Source organism: Phoenix dactylifera, chromosome 11 (assembly GCF_009389715.1).
Source record: "Phoenix dactylifera cultivar Barhee BC4 chromosome 11, palm_55x_up_171113_PBpolish2nd_filt_p, whole genome shotgun sequence".
In the NCBI taxonomy this organism is placed as follows: Eukaryota; Viridiplantae; Streptophyta; class Magnoliopsida; order Arecales; family Arecaceae; genus Phoenix; species Phoenix dactylifera.
The window spans coordinates 7,254,655-7,270,064 of NC_052402.1; the positions used below are offsets into that span (position 1 = coordinate 7,254,655).

Genomic DNA, 15,410 nt, shown 5'->3' on the forward strand with positions numbered 1-15,410 from the left:
TTCATATTGAAATTTTTGACTAGTTTAACAGATAGATCAAATTTGGGTTGATGAATTTTTAATCCAATCCATACTTGACCCATATCCGATCCAATCCATCCTAATTGCTACCCCTAAGAACAGCCAATACCTAAAAAAAATATATTAAATGATAAATACTTTGAAGCCGTGATGATATTTGGAGAATTTTACTACTATTATTAGTATTACTGGTATTATTACTATTATTAGTATTACTAGTATTATTACTTTTACTAGTATTATAACTATTAATGATATTATTACTACTACTGCTACTATTATTATTATTACTATTATTATTATTACTATTATTATTATTATTATTATTATTTATACTGTTACTATTATTAGTATTATTAGTATTAATATTGTTACTATTATTAATATTATTAGCATCAACATTATAATCACCTTCATGTTCACCGCCATTGCCGTCGGCTAAAAGCTTCTCCGTAGTTTCATCTCATGTCTTGATTCTCGAAAGCCATGCTTGGCTACCATGCCTGCTTGCATCCGCGACCTCCTCTCCTTATTTCCCTCCCCACCAAGAAGGAGCCATCTTTCTCTCCTCCCACCACCCATCTCCCATGGCGGAAGCTCTCGACGAGGAGAGAGAACCGGTTCCTTCCGATTTCCATCAATACACCGGTCCTTCATTCTCCCACGGAGGCGGCGCTGGAGACCGGGGGAGTTTTGAGGAGCTGCTTCCCTTCTCTGGCTTGGGCTAACGTGATGTTCTACAAGGGGGGCTACTACAACCTCCAGGTGGTGGTCGGCGAGGACGAGCCTGAGGAGGTGCTTCTGAGGAGGTTCCGGCGAGAGGTGATGAAGGCCGGCGTCATCCAGGAGTGCAAGCGGCGGAGGTGGTTCGAGAATAAGCACGAGAAGAAGAAGCGCAAGGCCCGGGAGGCCGCCCAGAAGAATCGAAAAAGGTTTCCTCTCTTTTCTTCTGGTTTCTTTGTCCCTTTTCATTCAGAGATTCTTTGGTTCTCTGTTCCGCATTCAAAATGGAATTCTTGCTTGCATTTTATGGTAGAAAGGGATTTGCTAATTCTGTTTTTCTTGGTTACCTGAATGAAGTTTTAGGGTTTCGGAATCCTCGAGGTTTTTCCCTTTTTCTTTTGATTTTATTGCTCTATGGTGGATTTTATTCATTCCAGATTGAAATTAGGATTTGGTAATTATAATTGTCTTCATTATCCCTTCACCAATCTCCTGAAATTTTGGTTAGGTTTTAGGATTTGGGGAATTTCTAGGTTTTCCCCTTTTTTTCCTTTTCCTAAGGGATTCAGTTTCTTAATGTGAATTATTTTATTCAGATGGGTGGGTTTATATTACCAAACATGCTGTTGATATGAATAGCTCGCGATTAATTCAAAGTCGGTTTCTTTAAGTTCTTGGGTTTTCATTCAAAAAGAGATTTTTATCACTTTTGTTATCAGTATTCCAGATTGAACGTAGGATTCTGTTTTGATCATTTTCTTGGTCCTCTGTTACTTTTTTGGATGTTGGTCAGGTTTTGGCATTTTACCCGGATGGTGGTTTTATTCTTCAATTCTTTTCTGGTAAATTGCTCATGAATAATTTAAAAGAAGTTTATTTGAGTTCCTGGTCCTCTTCATTCAAAGAGATTTCTTATACTATTTTTGGCATCTCTATCCATAGTTGAAACTTAGAATCGGTTTATAATATTTTCTCAGCCATGTATTTCTTCTTTGGGTGTGCTAGGGTTTTGGAATTTTTGTGATTTTTCTCATTTATTGTTGTAAGGGGTGTCCAATTCTATAATGAAAATGTTATTGTTGTGAAATGGTCGTGATGAGCTCAAAGATGAATACTTAGAATTCTTGGTTCTGCCTTCAAAAAGGAAGTTTTTCTTCTGTTTTTTGAAATTTAGGGAGATGCATTTATCATGGAATTTCTCCCTTCACATAGGTAAGTGGATTTAATTATTTGTTAATCCATTTCTTTCAGATGGATTGGTGGATTGCACTATTTCTTGGATTTTGCAACTAAATTGTTGAATCATATTAATCATCCAAGATGAATGTAAATTAAGGTTCTGGTAATATATATGCTTGTCTTTGTAAACAATCTCAATTCTCAACATTCTGTTAGGTTATATGACTGACAGTTTTCTGGATATTTAAAAGGATTAAAGCAGTTGCAATAATTTGTGTTTTACCATAAACTTTAGTGCTGGTCTTTTTGTGATGCTGATCTTACCCTCTTAATGTTTTTCTCTCGCATATTGATAGACGTTTTCGGCCAAAAATTCTTCCAAAAAATAAGCAAGAAGCACCAAACCAAAAGAAAGAGGAGGAAGAAGAAGACAATTGGGAACTTCCTGAAGGAGAACTTCCTTACTGAATTTGGAGTCACACCTCACTATCTTTTTGGCAGGAGACTCTGCAGTGTTTATGCAGTGGGCTGGAGCTGATCTTTGTGCTACTCATTTTTGTAAGTTTTGGAGTCCAATCTCATAGATGTAATTGAGTTTGAATTCACAAACACTGATCCAATTTTATCTAGATCTCTCTCCAAATCCAGATCCTAGACAATAGAAAATCTTCATATCCAAGAAGTTTCTGAAAAAATATTGTCCATGTGAAATTACTACCACTACTATTATTATTATTACTATTATAATAATAATGTGGATGGTTACAACACTTCTAAATGAATGTTGCTGAGGCTGCCTCAATGCCTAAAATTTTTCATGATCTTGAACCTAAACAATATTTGTTTCAGAGTTCATTCCATCTCAGATTCAATGTCCAAGCATCCATCCATACCCCACCAAGTGAAGCCCACAGGTACTGATGATAGCCTTAGCTAGACAGCCAACACTCGCATGCTTTTTAATCAATTGGTGGCCATCATATCAGTCTTGGATGTCTCAGTGAAACTAAATTATCATGTCTAACAACAACAAAAGAGCTGTCAATGACCATGGTCCCAAAGTCCCAAAAGCGAGTGGGTTTTAAACGCTATGAATGGTAAAGCAATCAAAACCGATAAAGCAGCAACTCAATAAACTGGAGATATTAGCATACAATTCCAACATCATTTCGCTGTTCACCGGGATTTCAATGGAATAAAAAGGCTAAGCATACAGTAGGCCTCATGGCCTGAACTCTTTCCATCAAACTAATACCAAGAATACAGGTCCGCATCTGAAAAAGATTATAAGGTCATAACCAAAGAAATTTACTGGTATTTGTCCCTCCATGTTATACAAAAGAACCAGAACATTTGGAAAAATCCTTTAAAACGATTATATATGAGCCGTAGGCCCTGTAATTTATCCTTAAAATTACAAGCCGAACACGTTTCGTGGGAGTTTAGGGGAGACCAAACATTTTCCATGTCTTCTGGTAACTAGACTTGAATTTCTGAAATACTGTATGATAAGGCGACAACAATTAATTCCATGGCAATAAAAACATTCTTCAAGAATTTCGAACTATGCATGCGCATGCGCATGCAAACATGAGCGCATGCATTATTACAATATAATTTTTGTAAAACAATTATAAGAACACAACTGTAGGGTAAAGACTGAAAACATAATTTCTCATAGTTTCTTATGAATCTGAATGTCCATCAACCATACTTGTCTAAATGCCTCCAGAGGAAATTCATAGATCTAAATGAATCTTTATGTGGTGTAATTTCCTAGAACAGCTTTGTTGATTTATTTAACATAATAGATCAAACTGCAGTTGCAACTTTCTTCTCACTCGAAAGATCTCAGAAATATAATATGCCCTAATGGGCTCCAACCAACTTGCCTCTGCCGCAATACTGAGTTCATAATGGCATTGCCAACATAATAACCTCAGATTGAAAACTTTCTGAGGTCTCATAATTGAGTGCATCTCATTGATAAGTACAAGAATTTCATAAGTCAACATCCAAAGCTTGTCCATAATTAGAAACATTACCTTGACTTTGAATGTAAAGCTTCCAGAAGTACTAGATCAACAGCCCTCTCGCTCAATTCAGCTGCACACATTTCCAGTCTCGGCCTAGCCAATACAGAAAATGAATTACATGAACTGCTTGCAAAACTAGATCAAGCATTGCTTATTACAAGATCAGAAGGCTGAATTCCTGTACCTTGGTAACATTATTAGACTTTGACTATGAAATTTCAATACAGCCAGAAGCCTCATTCATGTTCTCTGCCTTGTTCACATTCTCTTCTGTCACTGACGCATTACTGACAAATTCCACATCATTTCCTTCTCTGGGGATCCCGTCTAAGGCCATGCTTTTTCAGGGTTTTAATGTAGTCTCGCATGAGGGTAAACTTGTTGGAACCCAAATGATAAAAGTAATCCCATGTGTAGATTCCAGTCTTATGCAAGTCATCAAAAGCTATCCTGGAAAAATGACCAGAGTCACAAGGACAATCAAATGGAAGAATGTGTTTGTTAAAATGAGCATAGGCATTACTTGACCCCATAGTTTCCTACAGGTTCTGCTGACATAATACCAACATGTTGTCGTCCAGATATCACCTGGTTCAAGAAAAAGCAATCAACTCCAATATAAAATGAGTGCTTGAATAATATTAGGCATAATCAAGGTGACTTGCTGCATGTATAGTCTTCCAATTGGATAGACAATATTATCAGCTTTGAATTCACTTGGTTAAAAAAAATGGAACATTGGAACAACATTGCAGTTCTCATCAAGTGATTCAGTTTATAAAGTGAACAAAACATTGAACGGCTAGTTTATATCACAAAAGTCATTCACTTATCAGTACTAGATCTCAAAATTTTCTACATAATTTAAGCCTAGGCTGAGTTGATCCGCAAGAGATAGGACCTAAGAAGCAATGGAGAAATGAGAAAAAGAGTAGGATACGAGAAAGGAGATAAGTTCAAAAGGCTAAAATAGTTTTAGCAGGACAAAACATAACGAAAACAGAAAAGGATGCAAATATTCTAAACAAAATAGGTTCAGAAGAACCACTTGCAAGGTGGCACATAATTATAGTCATTTTCCAGTAAAATAGAAAGTGCATAGAATGAATTTTACTAATTAGTGCGTCATGATAAATAGAATTAACCTAAAGATTACATTGACTTTATAGACTTCTATGCATCAAAAAATAGAAATTAAGAAGGAGATCTATTGTCTTTCACAGGTACTAGCATCATGCATATCAAATTATGGTGAAAGTACATCTTATGAGCAATAAATGTTACTAGTCTCCTATGAGAAATATTTATTACCATGCATGCAAAAGCCTATACTTCTTTCAAAAAGAAACTTGATAAAGACAGAAAACCGTGCTACATCAACAAGTGACTGCTGTTCTCCCAGATTTGTGGAAAATATCAGTACTAGCCCTTCACACTTTCTGTTAATTTGAATTTAACAATCATTTAGAAGTTTCTGTTTTACTGGTGTAGCAAAAGAGTTTTGAACCAAATATTTATCCAGATAAAGAAATATTTATGTTCAAATAAAGGATTGGAAGCCTTGTCCATAATCTAACTTCATCTGACTAATTTACATGTTTTTTTATCAAAAGAGTGTTACAGATGAAAAAGAGATGACTGCAACATTCCACAACATTTATGGAAGAGACCACCCGATCCTTACCCAAAGGCAAAGACATCGAGAACCTTTACCCTTCAATGCTTCCCATTCTATTTTAGAAATATATAAGATGGTGGAATATGTAACTACTGGCATCAAGCACATGCTGATGCAGGTATTACTGCATGGACGGTTAGGATTAGCTTCACAATGCTTTTCTTGATGGTGAATAGGGGGGTTGTGAATATTCACCTTTCATAAAAGGCAATACCTTTGTGGATCTCATAAGTGACAGAAAATAAAGTGAAAATAAAGTTCAGCTTATAACAGTGGAAGTGCATTCAACAGACCCAAAAGAAGAGCCAGGAGTTCTGGAAACTGTCAACCGGGACAACCCCAACATTGATGTTATTATAGTAGACTAGCATTAAGGACACACAAATGCATGTGCTGTTGCACAGCTATTAGGATTACATTCATGGTGCTGTTATTTAATAGTAATAAGAAGGTTAAAATACTCTCCATCTATTGAATGCATTCCCATGTTAGTTCTTTCAAGTGATAGAATAAGATATCTCATAAAAATGGAAATGCAAACATCAGTCACCAAAGAAGGGTAAGAAGAGTGAAGATGGTCTCCAAATATAACCTCATCTTTGGTGTCAAAATAGTATAGATAGTTCCTCAATGTACCCACCATACCAATAGCTTAAGTACGTAGTCTAAGAATTTTTCCCTGCAAACTATGGTCTCCCTTTACCTGGTATTCTCGGTCCCATAAGAGTAGTCTTCCAGGCTTCTGGTCCATTTGCTGGGTCCATGTTGGTGAGGGGGTAAATTGGAAGAGAAAAGGGAAGGTAAAGATTAGGTATTGCTGGGTCCATTTTGGGCCCTAGCAAAAATTTTGTCAAGAAGGTCTTCGCATAGAAACTTAGGAAGGTATGGAGTAGGTTCTGCACCTCTACAATTACTCTTTTTCTAATTGCTAACCAATGAACTCCTTTTTCTTCCATAAAAACTGAAAGGTCCTTGTTTCCTATAACTCAAAATCATCTTTCCATATATCAGGCCCTTCATATTTCGGATATTCCTGATGGCCCAAGATACAGAAAACCAAATGTCAGCCTCACAGGTTGGCTATCACTGCTTTGCCAAAGCCACCAGTTGCCCTTCCCTCTGGCTAGGATGAAAAGACCGTACTATGGATATTCAGCCAGTCAAACTGTATATAACTAGCATTCATTCTCTAGAGTAAACAATATAGGAGTAACTCTGTACAGTCGGAAAAAATCTAGCACCAAAAATCTTTTACAATGTCAACTGCTACTCTATCAAGTTAAAACCATAACAAGTTATCCTTGCTCTTACACTGTCATGATACCCCATTAGCACTCTATCTTTCTCTATCAATCTACTATATGTCAGCTTGTCTTTCTTGTGGTAAACAATTTGTTTGCGATCAACCGCAAATTCAGGAGAGGTGCGAAAGACTAATATAGTGGATTACAGTAGTGTAATGCATAAAACACATTCACTTTGTTGTTCTTCTGTACTTTGGGTGGGTAAATTATTGATAGTCGCTGTACATTAAAAAAAACTTTACACGAACTACATGTCCAACTAAGGTGTGTCATACAGCTAATGAGTATTCCATTTACTCCACATGCTCCTTAAGTGTTCCACTCAGGTTTGCTTAATAATTTTATATATACACTCCGGAAGCAGCAACAGAGATTGAGACAAGATCAGTCAGACTAGAAGAAACAAATTTTAAGCAAAAGAATCAATATCTTGAAGTTTGGTGATGAGAAGACTATAGATGGTTGTGTCTATGATAGTTTTTTTTTCTGGGTGTGACTGATCTAGAAAGCAGGACAAGGAAAATAGATTGAAAGATTTTTCTGTTTTTCCTTACAGAAGCAGGGATTGAACTATCTTATACATGAAGGAACCAAAAAAAAAATGCAAACTGAAGAAAAAGTAATTTAGGCAATGTAAGGTCTTTCCTCCTAAAGAAAGTCAAAAAGTTGTAATAAGACAGCAGTTTTCCTCCATTTTCAATGAAATTTAAAGGAGTGTTAAGAGCCTTTCAGACGTGGTTATATAAGGACTTCTTACAATCTAGACTGCAATTAAACAGATACAAAATAAAAATTCTATTTCAACAGAAACACAAATTTATAAGATGCTTAACCCATCAGCTCTTACTACAGATGGTAACAGAAATAGTTTAAAAAACACTATATTGCCGTTATAAGTAGAGCTTAACAACAACTCTACATGATGACAGCCATACACTGGTATCATTAAGCCCTTCAATTACCTTTTCACCATTGATTGACCTAATTTTGCTGTCAACAGCAGGGCTATATACTCTAAGAAATTCGGCTGAAAGATTAAATACACTGCCATCAGAGAATTCCACCTCTACCTGAAAGAAAAGTCCAAAATATGTGTGTGAGTAATCTAACTTATAATATAATCAACAACAGAATCTACCATGGAAACCAAAGACAAATCGCTTACTTCCTCTCAACCTATACATAATGATACTCTACATCATCATACATAATTCCCGTTACAAGAATACAGAATGAATTTAAACTGGATAAACCCTGCTGGTTGAGTACAATTGGTGGGCACAGAGAAAAATAACAAAAATTCCATTTTGTTTTTCTTTTAAAAATGGGGCTTTGGCTCTCTTTGATGAAATGAATAGCCTTTTCGACAACCTCAAGTATTGTTATGAAAATTAAAGGCGAGAGAGAGAGAGAGAGCTTACGGACTTAGGAGGGTGGAGGGAGAATCTAGTGAGACGGGGAGACTGGGCGGAGGTGTGGAGGCGCCGAATAACTGCTTGCAAAGCAGACATGGTGAGCGGCTTCGATTTGGATGTTCCACCGATCTCTACACCTGTCATCTCCCCAATGTCAGATAATCCGCTTTAATCATCAAAGCAAAATCCATAAACTGGCAAGAAAGATGGATGCAATCGAAATCTAGTACTCGAAAAGGGGGAAACTAAACAGCAAAAAAAAAAAATTAATCAGAAGAAAATCAAGATTACTTCGGAGAAAAGATTCAAGAAGATAAAAAAAAAAAATACTCGTAAACGATAGATAATGTAGCAAAAATTAATCAGAAGAAAATCAAAAATTACTTCAGAGTACGGGAAATGGGGTTAGGGTTCATGAGAAGAAGGGCGTAGTGCCGAATTGAGGAGCGTTTGGGGTTCGGATAGAGGATTGGACAAGCCCGAGCCAGCCCAGTAGTAATCTATCAGGCCCAAGCCCATGCCAAGCCTAGTAATAATTACCACCATAGTTGCTGCACCCCAATGGACACCCACTCTCCGACGTCGGGACCACAGCCGGGTCCCACCTGTCGATGAAACAGCGTTGGTAGGTAGAAATAACCAAAGAAGGGAAAATTTTAAGTCGAAACTTAGCGGACGCAAGAACTGTACCACCGATGCTTGCGTCCACTGGGCCCCACAAGGGCTGCAGCCACGCGATTCTGGCCCGTTCCCGTGGGACCCACAGAATAACCGCAAGAATTGTGCGCGCTTCTTCCGATGATGGGCCACCACGCCACCCTAAGCACCGTCTGATCGGTGGAAGCTTTTATTATTCTGTGGTTTTGGCGTGGCCGTTGGATTACAGAGGAAGATGCCCATTGGACGATGTGGATGAATGGTGGGCCATGGACTGCTGAAATTCAGTAGGATTTAGCCATGAATGCGGCGGAACTCAAGGCACCGTCCGGAACGAGAAAAAAAAATTAAACAAAAACAAGGCCCCGAACGTGAACCGGCGAGGGAAACGAAATCTGCCTCCAATTTAACCGTATGAGAACCTTATTTTTCCCCAATTAAGAAAAATTTATTTTGCCCAATTACAGTTATTAGTTATTTTCAAGAGAAAATAATGGACACCAATTTTTTTAAAAATATTATTTAATTTTGTCATGAAATGCTGTGACCAATAATATGTAGATTTGAATTAAATAAAAAGTATTAAATAGATAATGGTTCATTGAGTCACACTAATACTTATTATGATAAGGTTATGTTCGACTTATTTATTTATAAAATAAAAATATATATTACGAATTTGAGTTTACTATGGTTTAACTTAATGTGAAGAATTGAGGATATAATTCAAGACATAAAACAGCATCATAATAAACATATCAATCAACAACAAGCAATCAAATTAAATGATTATAAATATTATAAATATTGGAATTAAATAAGTTTAAAATTTATTGAGATGGGAATTCAAATATTGTGTCATATGATCATGGTGTTGAGAAAAAAATCCCAACCTAGATTGATTAACTGCATTATATATATTAACTAAAATCCCAACCTAGATTGATTTTAGTTTTTCCCCGGGAACGGAGCCCCAGTGGGAAACGCGTGCTCCGAGACAAGATTTCCAGGGAGCAAAAAAGGCTTTTCCGAACTGGACCCAAAAGCAAAACCCTGCTCCGATTACGTGTTATAATGGGAAACAGAATGTAAATTTTCCGACAAAAAAAAGAAACCGATAGAAAAGATTCGAAGGTGAATTGTGTCGAGCCACCTAGATTTGTAGACGGATTCGGGTTAGAATTTTCAATAGATTTTATAGCAACCAATGCAGATCCCGACCTCCGCCTCGCGGCCCTCACCCACTCTCTCCGGCCTTGCATCTTATTCTTATAACCACCGCCTATAAACCGACAGACAGCACTCCATCTTCGTCGCCTTCTTCTCTGTTGCTCTCTCTCCGTTCCCCTAATCTAAATCCAATATAGACTCGACGCTGCTCGATATTTTTTCTACTTCTCTCGTTATCTTTTGGAAATGCGAAGGGGATTGGGGTGTTGAGGATTTTGAGGGGTTGGGATATGAGCTGGGGGAAGGAGGGGGAAGGGACGGATCTGGTGCTCCGCCGCCGCCGCCGACGGAAGTAGGGAGAGGGAGGAGGCCATGAAGGACCGGAGGAGAAGGGAAGGGGCGGCGTGGAGGGGTCCATCCCGGGCGCCGCCCCCGTCCAGCTCCTGCTCCTCGTTTGCCGTCTTCGCTTTCCTCTGCTTCGCCCTGTTCGCCGCCTTCGCTTTCTCCACCTTCCGCCTTTTTGGAGGTACTCCCAGTTCCATCCAATCTAGATTCGAGAAATTTAGGAAATAGAAACCAAATAAAGTATGGGACTTTTTTGGGTTGTTATTCTGGATTTCGTTCGAATTTGAATTATATTAAAAGCTCGGGGCTTGGAATCCGTAAATTCTTGTTGTCTTCAAGAATTAATGGTTCTTTATGGAGGACTGGTTGAAACTCGTGGAGCTCTACATCATTTATTTCTCTATAAAGTTTGAGATGGATCTAGATCCATTTCCTTTTCTTTTTTTTGGATAATCTAAAATTTAAAATTTTCGAAATAGTGCCAATGCAGAAATTAGATTTTAAATTTTGGCATTTCTTCCCCCACAATTTGATTTCAAAACACAATTTTTCCTTGAAAATTCTCGAGTTTTGCCCTTCTTACCTTTTCTGTGAATTTTGGAACAAGTTGAGCTATTTCTGAAGTTCTTAATGGCGAATCTTACTCTGGATTCCGACAGTCTCATTCCGCCCGGTGCTGATCTCTACGTGGCAGTCCCCCGCCATGAACGCCGTCTCCGGCGAAGTCCCTCTCTCCCGGCGAGGCCCCGCTGCCACCCTCACTTCCCTCCAGATCCAAGAAGCCATCTCCTTCCCCGACCAAGTCCTCCTCTTCCTCAAATCCCCCTCCTCGCTCCCTTCCGACCTCCTCTGCCTCTACTACCCTTCCTCCCCCACCGCCGCAGGCGGCCGCCCCGACCTTCGCCTCCCCCCACTCTCTTCCTCCTCTCCCGATCCCCTCCTCGTCCGCTGCCCCCTCGCCCCCGGCGGCTTCTCCATCTCCCTCTCCGCCTCCGCCTCCCCCTCCCCCTCCCTCGACCTCCCCCCAATCCGCCCCCGCCCCTGGGACCACCTCGCCTACGCTGCTGTCTTCGATCCCCGTGACAATTCCACCATTGTCTTCGCCAAAGGCCTCAACCTCCGCCCCACCCGCCTCTCCGACCCCTCCCGCTATGAGTGCATCTTTGGCTGGAACTTCCTCAAGCCCAAGTACCTCCTCACCTCCGCCACCCTCTCCGCCGCCCAGGAGATAATTCGCTGCAAGACCCCCCGCAGTATCCTCCTCCGCCACCGCCGCCAATCCAACCGTGACCCCCCATTGGTCTCTGTCAAGTCCAAGGGCCGTGGCAGCTTCATCCTCCCCTCCATTGCCCGCCCTGACACCATCTTATCCGCCGGAAGCCGGAGAAAGAAGGAGCATTTGATGTGTGTGTGCACAATGGTCCGGAACCAAGCTCGATTCCTCCGAGAGTGGATTGTTTACCACTCACGAATTGGGGTCCAGAGGTGGTTCATCTATGACAACAACAGCGATGACGGCGTCGAGCAGGTGATTGAATCCATGGCATCCTCTTCGAATTACAATGTGACGCGCCACCCATGGCCCTGGATCAAGACACAGGAGGCAGGATTTGCACATTGCGCACTCCGTGCCCGTGATCATTGTGAATGGGTTGGATTCATCGACGTCGATGAATTCTTGCACCTTCCGACCGATGCCACACTGCACAATGTTCTCCGGCATTACTCCAGCAAGCCACGGGTCGGGGAGCTACGGACTGCTTGCCATAGCTTTGGACCTTCAGGGAGGAAGACGATGCCGCCGGAGGGTGTAATTGTGGGGTACACTTGCAGGATGAACATCCCGGAGCGGCACAAGTCGATTGTTCGTCCGGAGGCACTGAATCCTTCTTTGATCAATGTTGTGCACCATTTCCATTTGAAAGATGGGATGAGGTATGTCAACATGGACAGGGGAGTCATGGTGATCAACCACTACAAGTATCAGGTGTGGGAGGTGTTCAAGGAGAAGTTCCACAGGAGGGTGGCGACCTATGTCGCCGATTGGCAGGATGAGGAGAATGTTGGTTCGAAGGACCGGGCACCTGGACTGGGGACAAAGGCTGTGGAGCCTCCAGATTGGCCGAGCCGGTTTTGCGAGGTTAATGACACTGGGCTTAGGGATTGGGTGTTGAGGGCTTTTGGCGACCCCAATGCCGGCCTTCTTCCATGGTAGCTGGGAGAGGAGATGTATTTGATTCATCACATTGGAGCAGAGAATGTAGAACCAAAGAAAAACACAAGAGAGCAGAGGACTTAGGTAAATTGTTGAAGATTGATTACTCGTAATTCTTTTTGGTTTTCTTTTTAGAGTCATCGATGTTTCTCTTATTTTACAACTTCTGTAACTATAGATGAGAGGCAATTCATTCTTTTGTAGATAGAGACATGATACAGTCCCTTGTAACATGTGAGTTTGGAAGGGATTGGAGACTGATGGAGGACTAGGGTTTTTGTTCTTTCTTTTCTCCTGTTATGGTCATATCTTTTCTCTGTTTTTAAGGTTTAAATTAATCTGTGGCTAGCTTATGGACATCAAATATTAGCTACTTTGATCAAGATCAAAGATGTTATCCTATTCTTCTTTTTCGTTTACTAACCTGGTCTCAAAGGACCTTTCCATTCAAAGAGCCTGGTCTTCTTTTGTGCAGTCTAACTGTCGATAATCTTTCAGATAATGATGTTATACCTTCCTTCATGTGCTCTTTGAAGCATCTGGAGCTTTAGAATTATTTAAGAAAAAAGAAAGAAAAAAAGAACCATCCTGTCTTTCTTAGGTGAAAGTTAAAGAGCATTGTTTCCCTGTAGGAAATATTCCATTCCGGAAAACTAACCTTATCAGCCACCATTTTTTTTCCTTTCTCTTTTCATCTTTACTTTAGTTTTTAGTTGTCAGAACCAAGAGAATACTTAGTTGGTGCTATGCAGTCGGCATCAAACCGCACCATCATTTTATTTGTGCTCAGTTCCTGTCTTTAAAGAATCTAACAGTATTCGTGGTTGAATCTCATATAAAGCAAGTCTAAAAAGCTCTTGATTGACCCACAGCTAAGAAGGCTCTGTTGGGGATAAACTGCAGAATTAAGCACAACTAGGACTTTTCCAATGTCTGAACTTCAATAGTTAGTTTATTGTTCTATTGTTTCTACCTTTCTTATATATATTAATTTGTTTTTTATCATTTCTATGTTGTTGAAGGGTCTTAAGATACCTACAATGGTGGATTTTAATGCTTGTCATTGATTAGTTTATAACTTTTGGCATGTGTTTGTTGGGTCTATTTCTTCCTCAAAATCTTATGAAATTACTTACTTATACCGCCTTCCAAAGTAGCATTTTGACACCATAACCTTGCCTTGCTTTTAGGGTATGGGGCCGAAACAAGCCAAATCAAGAGGATTAAACAAACTATAAAAGATGAAGTTGTCTCCATGGTTCTTAATGGAGCCTGTCCCATATTATTATAATCAGAGCCTGAGTAAGCCAGGCCATGCTCTAGCCTGGCTTGAATTGTAATTGAGCTGGGCTTGAACCCTAGCTGAATAAATTTTGAGCTTAGCTTATTTAGTTTCGAGCCAAACTTGAGATGCTCAACAAAATCTACTTTAATTTCGTCAAAAGAAAAGGAGAAATCTACTTTAAGCAACTGGTGAGAGTATTATGTCTTCCAAGGTTCCAAAAGCATAATTCAAGCAATTCTCCATCTTCAAAACTTAATCAAACAGTTTATCTTCTTAGAATGAATCAGAACATGTTAGTATGATTAGATGTAAACTAGATCTAAATATGTAAATTATAATGAGCATAATATAATAACGGACTGTTATATTTATATTTTGAGCTAAATTAAACTAAAGATGAGCTGCAAATCTCAAGCTTGGCTTGCTTATATTTTGAATGCAGATTTCTAGCTGAAGTTTTGTTTTCTTTTGTTTTCCTTTCTTTTTTGTTATTATTACTGCTTGATGGAGCGGGCTCCTATCAACCCATACTTTTGAGCCAAATACACCTCACCCCTAAAGGACTTGCTCTAATGGCAGCCCTAACGAGAGAGAGCATGGAAGAGAATATCGTGCAACTTTGCTTCGCGACCAGAATCGGAATGGGAGTGGATTGAGATGGTCATATCATCCAACGTGCTTGGTTCGTGATCGGAATCGATATCGGGATATGGTCTGAATACGTGAGGAGATTGGGCCCATTTCTCTGTAAAATCGGAATTGGAATGGGATTCCTCCAATCAAAGGGCTAGAATAAAAGCCAGTCATTCTCATTCCAAAATCTAACTCCTTCCAACCAAATATATCATAAATAGATCTATTGATGACCAGGACCGGCCGCAAGAAGTGTGGGGATACTTCCATGGCTTTTAGCTAGCGTGAAGGGAAAGGCTATTGACTAAAATGGGGAAGACAACTTATGTGAGCTGTAGCATCTGTCGTATTTATGAGCTGCCTACAAGTTGCATTTCTTGAGAATTATTGACAATGTTGGAAGGTTCCATATGAACAAAATGACCTAAGTCTAATGGTCTCTTCATGCAAGTCTTATTATTTTTCAGAAACTTCTTCCATGTCACCATTGCCTTTGGGTGCTAACCATTTGGCTCTTCTTTCTTTTCTTTTCTCTTCTCTCTCAAATGGGAGGGAGCCATTTGACACTGTTACATTAAGCATGCCACATAGAAACTTTGTTGAGTTTGTATGAGTAGTCCTCTACAAAGTTGGAGGGCAGTGGAACCTTATTTGGGTGCTTTGAGAAAATAATCCGAAGGGTTACTCATTCTTCGTGGTTCGATAGGTTTGTCAATGTAAAAATAACGACCCCGATTTCAAATCATGGA

The 15,410-nt window shown here is 39.6% G+C and overlaps 3 protein-coding genes across 7 annotated transcripts; 2 read left to right on the top strand and 1 right to left on the bottom strand.

Annotated features, from left to right (window-relative positions):
* The first annotated feature begins 438 nt into the window (after nt 1-438).
* Nucleotides 439-2,618, top strand: LOC103714466 (30S ribosomal protein S21, chloroplastic-like). The gene is made up of 2 exons (XM_008801719.3): nt 439-953; nt 2,280-2,618. Exons 1-2 carry the CDS (start codon nt 508-510, stop codon nt 2,389-2,391), a joined length of 558 nt encoding a protein of 185 aa, XP_008799941.2. The 5' UTR covers nt 439-507; the 3' UTR covers nt 2,392-2,618.
* Nucleotides 2,619-3,074: 456 nt separating this feature from the next.
* Nucleotides 3,075-8,845, bottom strand: LOC103714467. 5 transcript variants are annotated; one of them, XM_026807420.2, is made up of 6 exons: nt 8,363-8,677; nt 7,904-8,011; nt 4,483-4,547; nt 4,144-4,409; nt 3,969-4,052; nt 3,075-3,424 (listed from the first exon to the last, which is right to left on the bottom strand). In XM_026807420.2, exons 1-4 carry the CDS (start codon nt 8,498-8,500, stop codon nt 4,262-4,264), a joined length of 459 nt encoding a protein of 152 aa, XP_026663221.2. In that variant the 5' UTR covers nt 8,501-8,677; the 3' UTR covers nt 3,075-3,424; nt 3,969-4,052; nt 4,144-4,261. The 5 variants fall into 5 exon arrangements, with proteins under 5 accessions (XP_026663221.2, XP_038987367.1, XP_038987368.1 ...); XM_039131440.1 differs by lacking the exon at nt 3,075-3,424 and adding an exon at nt 8,741-8,845 and having other exon boundaries at nt 3,660-4,052; nt 8,363-8,493; XM_039131441.1 differs by lacking the exon at nt 3,075-3,424 and adding an exon at nt 8,687-8,704 and having other exon boundaries at nt 3,660-4,052; nt 8,363-8,493.
* Nucleotides 8,846-10,156: 1,311 nt separating this feature from the next.
* On the top strand, nt 10,157-13,133 carry LOC103714496 (glycosyltransferase family 92 protein Os08g0121900). Its single transcript, XM_039131442.1, has 2 exons — nt 10,157-10,709; nt 11,188-13,133. Exons 1-2 carry the CDS (start codon nt 10,556-10,558, stop codon nt 12,741-12,743), a joined length of 1,710 nt encoding a protein of 569 aa, XP_038987370.1. The 5' UTR covers nt 10,157-10,555; the 3' UTR covers nt 12,744-13,133.
* The last annotated feature ends 2,277 nt before the right edge of the window (nt 13,134-15,410 follow it).

Coding starts and splice junctions, on each gene's coding strand:
- LOC103714466 (XM_008801719.3), top strand. CDS start 508: ATGCTTGGCTACCATGCCTGCTTGCATCCGCGACCTCCTCTCCTTATT. Junction 954..2,279: donor GCCCAGAAGAATCGAAAAAG/GTTTCCTCTCTT, acceptor GCATATTGATAG/ACGTTTTCGGCCAAAAATTC.
- LOC103714467 (XM_026807420.2), bottom strand. CDS start 8,500: ATGACAGGTGTAGAGATCGGTGGAACATCCAAATCGAAGCCGCTCACC. Junction 8,012..8,362: donor CCCTCCACCCTCCTAAGTCC/GTAAGCTCTCTC, acceptor CTTTTCTTTCAG/GTAGAGGTGGAATTCTCTGA. Junction 4,548..7,903: donor GGTCAATCAATGGTGAAAAG/GTAATTGAAGGG, acceptor TTCTTGAACCAG/GTGATATCTGGACGACAACA.
- LOC103714496 (XM_039131442.1), top strand. CDS start 10,556: ATGAAGGACCGGAGGAGAAGGGAAGGGGCGGCGTGGAGGGGTCCATCC. Junction 10,710..11,187: donor CACCTTCCGCCTTTTTGGAG/GTACTCCCAGTT, acceptor GGATTCCGACAG/TCTCATTCCGCCCGGTGCTG.